Here is an 8,808-nt window from a genome sequence, read left to right as displayed (position 1 = left end):
TAATGACGTTTTGAAGTCTTGTTTTGTCAAAATTGAGACCCTGGGAAAAATGTGCGGGATCATTGCACTTTGTAATTAAAGCGGATTCACTTACAGTAACGTTAACTTTCCAACCTTTGTCGAGTTTTTAATTGACATTAATTTCTATCGGTTAAAAGAGCCAAATGGCTTCCATTCCACAATCTCTCGCTTGTATGCAGCATATTGTTCCTTTGAAAAGTAACTCAACAAGGCTTGAATGCAAAATGACAAAAGAACATGAAAATGCAGGCCATTTTGTATTCATATGTATGTAAATCTACCTTCAACAAGCTCTTAAATCACTTTGTTTTCATGCAGCAATTAAAGTTAAAGAATCTTGGTATTATGCTAGGTGAATAATTTGGAACCATAAATAGTTAAAGCAAGTTCGTTTGCAGGTTAATTTAATCTCTGTCCAGCAATGCCACTGGACTAGTGTCAATGCTTAAAGAAACTCTTTTCTTCTGAAGATGAAGCCAGCTTTTGCACTAACATTCACTACAGTCGTATTTATTCTGGACAGCACACAAACTCAAGGTACAACTTATTATTACTAAAATGCGGCTTATGCAAAAGCTTTATTCGTTCTACAATTCAAGATCCTATACGATTGCCTATTTATCCGGGTTAGCTTATTAATCCAGGCAAACTAAATTGCAATCAACTTCACGTTTCTGCTCCTCTTAATTAAAGGCAGCATGCATGAAAGTTTCTTCGTCAATCATTCTTCTTCTAGATAACATCAGATAGCATACAGTTTGGACCTAGCTGCAGATTTCCTTTTTGTTCATTATTTCTACAACGTGAAAGTATAACTTGTTACATAGCAGCAATAAAGCTGCATATGCTTTATTTGTCATTAATGTTTCGCAGGTTAATCAATAGTTACGGCTTCTTGATGTACAGGGTAAAAGGTTTTTTAAAACCTTTTAACTTAAAGTTTGTTACAAGTTACGTTGTAACGACTTAAAATGTTTTCTTTCATTTGTCAGGAATTGCGGTTTAATCCTTACGGCTTGCTTCACTTACTAGTAATTGCTTTTTTAAATTCGATCTATTAATATTGTGGTAATTTGTCGAATGGGTAAAATTTAAAAGCGTTTGTACCAAAATGTCTTTATTCTGGGAAGGATGAGAAACAAGGAATAGGGAACGGTGTTTTAGCGAAAGAATATCTCAACAAGTATGCTTAAATTATGGGACTAGTAACAACTTAAACTGAAACACTCGCTTTTCTTTAGAATGTGGAATCAGTATAGCTGATTTACGAAAGCGAGTTGTGAATGGCAAAGATGCCACCGCTCATTCCTGGCCTTGGATGGTTTCGCTAAGGTACAATGGACGCCACATCTGCGGAGGATCTTTGATAAAAGTCAATTGGGTCGTCACAGCTGCCCATTGCGTTGAAAGAGACCGCCCGATTGGTAGTTACATGGTTGTACTTGGTGCGTATTACGATAGTTTTCATTAGAAGCGCCAATAAATAACACAATTTTGTCGTGTGGTATGTTTTTACGCTAACTCAGTCAAGCGCTTGATAAAATTCTTGACGAATCATGTGTTCATATATATGGAGCCGAAACTTCCTGAAACTTATGGTTTGCTTCGACACATGTAAAGTTCGACGTATAAACCGGGCATAAGACTCTTTAGTCTTCTTAGGTAAGGATATATTATTCCCCCATAGGCCCCGCCTGAAAACACTTATTATTTATCTGCATGTAGTACTATACTGGCGGGTAAAGAAAGCACAAATGTACACTGTTCTCTAGGACTGGAATCAAGAGAAAATAATTTTCTCTTGCTGGGATACATAGCTTGTTCCTACGAACTTTGCTTCCTGCTTGTATTTCTTTTTTGTTTTTGTCTTTGAAACCTTTGCGCATTCCTTACTAAAACTACCCGGTAGTTGCCTCGGGTTCCTCTATTCTGGTTCCTTGTGAAAACTTGCTTACACTCACCAACCTCTAGTTTGCAAAGACTCGACCATTTGAAGGGCCATTTACACTACACAGAAAGCGGGTCTGGACCGATGTCCGAACCACAGCCAACAATTCGGTTTGGCTTATCATAAAACTGGCTTTAAGGCCTCATTTTTGGCACTCTGTTTACACTGCCGATTTTTGAAGTCCGGACCAGATTTTTATTTGAGTTGGACCGGAGACTGATACATTTACACAGCGCTCTTGACCTGAAAAAGGGGTCCAGATCGAGTCGGTTTTTTTTCCGTATTGCAGTCATAGCCATCTATTGCCCCAAAACCCAAAAAAGCGGGTCCATTTTATAAAAAAAAACGTGGAGCGGATAGTTTACATGTACACGGCAAAGATATAGTCTGTATCTACTTTTTAATGGGTCCGGACCCAGTTTTTCCTTCAGTGTAAATGGGCCTTGATGAAAGATTTTAGGTCTGTATCAGCGAAACGTTATTTAACGTTATCCATGCTCGCCTCCGTCTCGCCAAGATTATTGAGCAACTGTACGGGTTCCTTCTGCTGCAAGTACCGGAGAAGATCGAGATTACCTGAAACAAAAGAAGCAAAAGACAGCAAACAAAACAACAGTACTCAAAATAAAGATTAATCTTAAGTGACCAAAAATATGTACTATTATGCTTTCCGGTATATACATGCAGATAGACCCGATCTTTGCATTGACCGGAAAAGGATCTCTGAATCGATTTGGCCCAAACGAGGCCAATTTGACTTTTTCACTGTTGTATACGATATGATGTGTGACGCCGAATATTTTGCGTAACCTACGAGTGTTAAGAATAACAAAAAAAAAAAAAGACTTAAAAACACACAAACTAAAAACGCACGAACTTTATTTCTATTTTACAAGACGCCATTAATGAAAAAGAAAAAAAAACCTCAATAAAAAAAGATGGAGTAATAGCTGCTCGGAATAACTGGTTTTCCTCTCCTTACTTGAAACACAGATAAAAATGGAAGTGGAGATTAATCGTCTTTCCATAAGGTGGCTGGCAAATTATCCTCACTTAGGGGTTGCTGAGATAGGAATGAAAACATATATAGTTATTAATATGTATACCGTCTTATGTGTGCTCTTTATAATTTTGTCTACAGGGTCTCACCATCGCACAAGCACGACTCAGTTTGAAAGGAGCTATAATTTAAAGAAAATTATCATTCACGAAAAATACCATCGCAGTCATTTGCGAAACGATATCGCGGTACTTCAATTAGAGGCGTCGATTGATACTAGTTTACAGGTCAACGTGGTATGCTTACCTGAAGCAGAAAACAGAGTTGAACCACGAAAAAGGTGTTATATAACAGGTACACATACTCGTGTACAACTTTAATTATATTCCATCTTGCAATTGTATACGCAGTCTTAGATTCCTGGACTCTTTGTTAACTTTCGACTTATTTAGGGCGCGTTCGATTGACCGGAATAAGAATACGTGGAGTGACGATTAAAACGGTATGTTTGTCACGTTTTGAAGCAGCAAGGATAATAAAATATGTTAAAAATAGCATTTTAGCAGATGTTTGACAATTTTAATGTGAATCCCCGTTAAAACGAAGGATTTCTAACGTATATTCCATGTATTCCTATTCCGGAATGCGGTCAATCGAATTAAAATTAAGTAAACCAACAGAATCAATCGACTGAGATATTATTGAGACACATAAATATGTATATTTGAAGTGCCAGTTACAGACGAGCCCTTCACCTTTCTCGCCACCAGAGCCTCGGATCGACCCAAGGCTCTGGGACACTATGTGGGAAAACCTGCCCCGTAGGGTTCTTATAGCCGTTCACGAGAAAACATGAGCCCAATAAATGACCTGCTCCCAACTTAGTGGCTTCAGAGCTGCGTTAGAAGAGCATATGCATTGCGCCGGCATCGCAAAGGTTATGGGTTCGCATCCCGTTGAAGACACCTGATTTTTTTTTAGTTGTCTATAAGGGACAATTGCTGAAATGGTCCAGATACGTGCGTGGGTCACTTCTCTTCTTCTTTGAGATTGTTGATAAGCACCGACTTACTTTATCTTGCAGATTTGAAGAAATTTCCGTTTTAAAATATTACACCTAAATTTTAACGGATCGACATGGTAACGATTTTTTTCAAGTTCCCTGAAAGTCTTGAGGATCCTGTGCGCTTTGCGTTTTTCTGCAGGTTGGGGGAGGACTGTCGGCGGCGGAAACGCTGCTATTACCCTACAAGAAGCTCCTTTACCAGTGGCTGGTATCACAAACTGTTCTAGAATAAATGGACGGCTAGTTCCCGTCGACGACAAGACTATGCTATGCGCTGGAGGCGAAGGAATCGCGGGAGGTTGTCAGGCAAGGAAAGCTATGATTCATCTCTGTCAGTAATAATTCATAGATAAGCTCTATCGCGTTTTGTATTTACAATCCTTTTAATTAATGACTTTTTTGGACGTTTATATTTCAACCTAGGGAGACAGTGGGGGTTCGTTTGTCTGTAAGGAACATGGAAGATATTTTCTGAGAGGAGTTGTGAGCTGGGGGCACGGAAACTGTAGGACAGATCACTTCACCGTGTTTGCTCGTGTCAGCAGCTTCATAAACTGGATCAATGAGAAGACATCAGGTATCAAATAAGACAGTGTTTTTATTCTTTTAGCCGGTAACAGAATTAGTTCAGAGAAAGAGTATTTGCATAAGAAGTACAGTTTAATTTCGAAAGCTCGCCGAAGGCAAGACAGTGGATCAATGATACAGTACACTAGTTATTATTGTAATCATTTCCTAATTGTAAATTTCTTGTATTTTTGTATTCCATTTTATAATTTTAGGCATGATTTTAGATAGGTGTCCCCTATTAGCAGAGGATACTCTCCCTGCTAGATTTCAGTTGACACCTTAAGAACGGTGCCTACTATTGTTATTGCGCATAAGTTCTGCACATCTCGAGATTCTCGGGTGCTCAGAAATACAGGGATATTTTTGCACTGTTTAAAACTTCGCGGGGAAAGCAGAACTTAGGAAGTGCTCTTGGTATTCAAAAAGAAATTTGGGGGTAGCCATGCATTTTTCAGAGATCTTCAATTTGGAAAAGAACACCATACATTGCTTTTTTTTAAAGCTTTTTGCAAATACTGTACATTAGCCTCTTGTGAAGATCTGCTTTTCCTGCATATTCATAAACAGCGCAAAAATACCGTTAAATTAATAGGCACTGTCCATTATTGTTGAGGTTCGTGTAAGCGTCACTTCCGTTCTTATGGCCATATCTGGACATGAGTTCCGGCCATAAAACATAGCAAACGCTTAATGAGATGCATCGCGCTATGATTGGAACGTTTCAATTACGTTCGTGAGTTATAATCCAGCAGTCCATTTTGCCAGTCACTATTTTATGCAGGTGAAGTGATTTTCATGTCATCATTGTTGTCGTGGACATTGGATACTACTCGAAAATCGATTAGTAATTTCCTTTAGAAGTTTAAAAGGCATTTCTTGCGTTTCCTTGAATGAGAAAACCACTACCACAAATTGCATAGCGTCAACTTATTCATTCATGAATCTGCTGGTTGACTGGATGTTTTGCAACTTTGTTTAAAGGCAAATCATCCAATCAACCAGCAAATTCATGAATGAATAATTATATTTATAAATTATTTAAACATAATATTTATTATATGGACGGGAGTGTTTTACCGGGAACTAAAACAATCGTAGAATCAATACGACTACTACATCCGGGAACCGAGTGGCGTATTTTGCGTATGTGATCATATTGAGTAAAGACATCATGATTCCCACATTTTTCTCCCACCATTTTGTATGTGTATTAATACCAAGAGTGAATTAGATAGGAGTGTTGATCTATCAGTTTGCGGTTTTGCCCCAGCACAGTAACAAATGGATTTATATTTAGATACACATTGATCGCGAAACAAACAAAGGGCCGCCAATTTCAACCAATCAGAAGAAGCCATGTCATTCGTTACTGCTTCTGCCATGTTTTTTTCAGTGACATGACAACTGGTTTTCGCGGGAACGGGTATTCTAAAAAAAGACTCATTTGTGACTGTGCTGATGAGGCCCACTCATGCAATAACAATACTCTTATCTAATTCACTTTTGTTAATACCTAATACTTGCATCAAAGCCTACTTTTCAATCTCTACTATGAACATTTATTGTCCATATAATAAATTAAAAGAAAATTACACGTTAGCTCGAAGATACGAATTTTATGTTCTCGTGGCAAGATCGATAACTCAGTCGTGAGACATTGTTCTTGCCACTCAACATAAAATTCATATCTTCTCGACACCGTGTAATATCCTCTGTATATTGCGACGAACAAATGCTACAAACTGACAACATCACTTTCGCTAACGCTTATTTCATCAATGGAAGAGGTAATAAATAGCCTTTAACTTCACGTACACTTTCGTCCATACACGCGGCCCTATTTTCATATCCTACGTGACGTGTCCCTTCAAGTCTAAGCAGGTGCTACCTATTTCTAGCAATAAGGTAAGGGTACGGGTCAGCGCTATTTCTTGGGAAAGCTAAATGCGGCTGTTTCTCTTTATCTTAATTAAGAGAAGAGACTAATAGACGGTTTGTGAGGTAAATTGTCTGTATTTCCAATAGTGAGGGATGTTGAAGTTGGGATTAAGAGGGGGACACTTTGCGACGCTTATAAAAATATCCCTAACTATGATTTTGCTTCCCCATTCCCATTAAAGTATCTGCCAGAGGTGGAGGCGGAGGGAAAGGAGCCAGTTGCGTTGGAGGTACTGAGTGATGTAACGATTGAAGCAACTTATAATTACTAAGTTACTAACGAAGTAACTTACGAAGTTACTAAGCAACTTTTCATGCAAGTCATGACACCATCAAAGGCATAAATAAACATTGTTCCCTCGACATTTAGACAGTAGCTCAAATCAAATGAGTGCATAATCACTAAAAAGAGCCTCCATTCCTTACATGGTGCTCCTCGATGTGTGAATTCAAAATGGTGCAGGGCCCCTTTTCTTAAAAGTTCCGAAAGCTTTTCGGGCCCGAAAAGCCATTTATCAACATTTCAACCGCCTGTTGAGGAAAGCCCATCTTTTAACATGTCTTCAAGATAACAAAAAGCCAACTGACTATGAAGTTTGACGACTTAAAACCTCAGTCTTCAACGGTTCTTGAGAATTGTGACACCCGAAAATGGCCCGTAAAGTTTTGGGACTTTCGAGAAACGGGCCTCCGGAACGAAAGTAAACTCATTTAAAAGGGCAGAACTAGTAGGACTAAGCAAGCTACAGCACATAAGACCCGCCGTACTTTTTTCCAAGGCAAGGGTATTTGTTAATTTTAAAAACAGTACCAAATATAATTTATGCAGATATTTTTACGACGTATTGTACCCAAATATAATAATGTTAAGGCAAAATTTCCTTAAGTTCCATGTTGGATATTTCTTTCGAACATGAATCAGTTAACGTTGAACTGTGAATATTAGAACGTCATACGTATCCAATATAGCTTGTATCTGGCACTATAAATTGATTGAAAATGTCCGGAAGGCTGTGACGGTCCGCCATAAGTTCAAAATGTGGTGATGGTTATAGGGTCACTTTTTGTCGCTTACACCGGGTACCAGGTAGCAAGAATCTCACAGTATCAGGGGCTCATATCGTTTGGAGCGAACAACTGGTCCCTCACTTACAGTGATCCTTTCCTATACATGCTTATTATAAATTTAGATTCCTGATTTCCACGTGACGTATACGGAGACATAATGTGTTGATTGGTAAAGAGGACGTTATTGCACAGGAAAGCTGTTGCAAATATTGAACGGTCTGAGAAAACGAGAGTTCCTACTGTAGGTGTACCGGTATTATATGAACGCCACTATCTTAATTAAACTGTGGCTATTCTATTGCCTGAAAAGTATTCAAGCAGTTCTAAAAACTCCTTTCGTATGCCCATCGTTAACTAACCTCGTTCAATACAGGTTGTGTTGACAAAGATTGGCGTTGCAAGAACTGGACAAGGTTTTGTAGATCCAATAGCTATGTCGTGAAATATTGCAAGAAAACGTGCAACCGTTGCATTTGCTGAATGTAAGTTATTGCGCAACTATAATAAACCACGCTTTATTTAAATACTCCCCCCTCCCAAAAAAAAATTGCGAACACGCTGAAATATAGAGTGAAGGCTACCAAGGTTGCCTCAGGTTTTGAAAAAGCAGTATTCTCGAAAATAGCATATCTTTTAGGACGAGCCTCTTTTACTTCACTGACGAGAATGGACTCATCGCCAATCGCAGTCTGCCTGGGAGAGTACAAACTGGTGTAAGGGCTTGAAAATACTCATTTCCCGCATGTATAAAGGGCCCCTATAAGACATTTGCTTGAATGTGTGATAACTGTACATGTCTTTCTCACTTTATCTGATTAATGGGCTAGATCCGTTCAGTTTTCTCGGATTTTTTCCGACTTTCCAATGAATGCAATCCCACAACATAAACACATATTTATTTATCTACCACTAGCCGCCTCCCCTTCGCTGAATAGTTGTTAAGTATAGGTCCGTTTTTGTTAAATATAGGTCCGCATGCACTCTATAGTGGCTGCCAGACGGGCCTCATCTATGCTTTCGGCCCGATGTCGTGAGTCGCGCCCTTCGTAATTCGGGCCCAAAGACTAAAAGACCGGGTGATTAGCACAACCATCTAGTCTATTGACTCTCTATTACAGTCCCTTTGAGGACCTACACCAACAACGCTTTTGGGATATTTAGGATTATTAGAAGGCCCTAAAAGCAAACGAAATAATC

The 8,808-nt window shown here is 38.9% G+C and overlaps 1 protein-coding gene across 1 annotated transcript; it reads left to right on the top strand.

Annotated features, from left to right (window-relative positions):
* Positions 1-491: 491 nt before the first annotated feature.
* LOC138054253 (chymotrypsinogen A-like) lies at positions 492-8,091 on the top strand. The gene is made up of 7 exons (XM_068900739.1): positions 492-558; positions 1,263-1,466; positions 3,111-3,323; positions 4,175-4,341; positions 4,459-4,612; positions 6,738-6,761; positions 7,985-8,091. The coding sequence occupies exons 1-7, from the start codon at positions 492-494 to the stop codon at positions 8,089-8,091; spliced, it is 936 nt and encodes a 311-aa protein (XP_068756840.1).
* The last annotated feature ends 717 nt before the right edge of the window (positions 8,092-8,808 follow it).

This window comes from Montipora capricornis, chromosome 6 (assembly GCF_036669925.1).
Source record: "Montipora capricornis isolate CH-2021 chromosome 6, ASM3666992v2, whole genome shotgun sequence".
Taxonomy (NCBI): domain Eukaryota; kingdom Metazoa; phylum Cnidaria; class Anthozoa; order Scleractinia; family Acroporidae; genus Montipora; species Montipora capricornis.
This window is presented reverse-complemented; position numbering and strand designations above follow the sequence as displayed.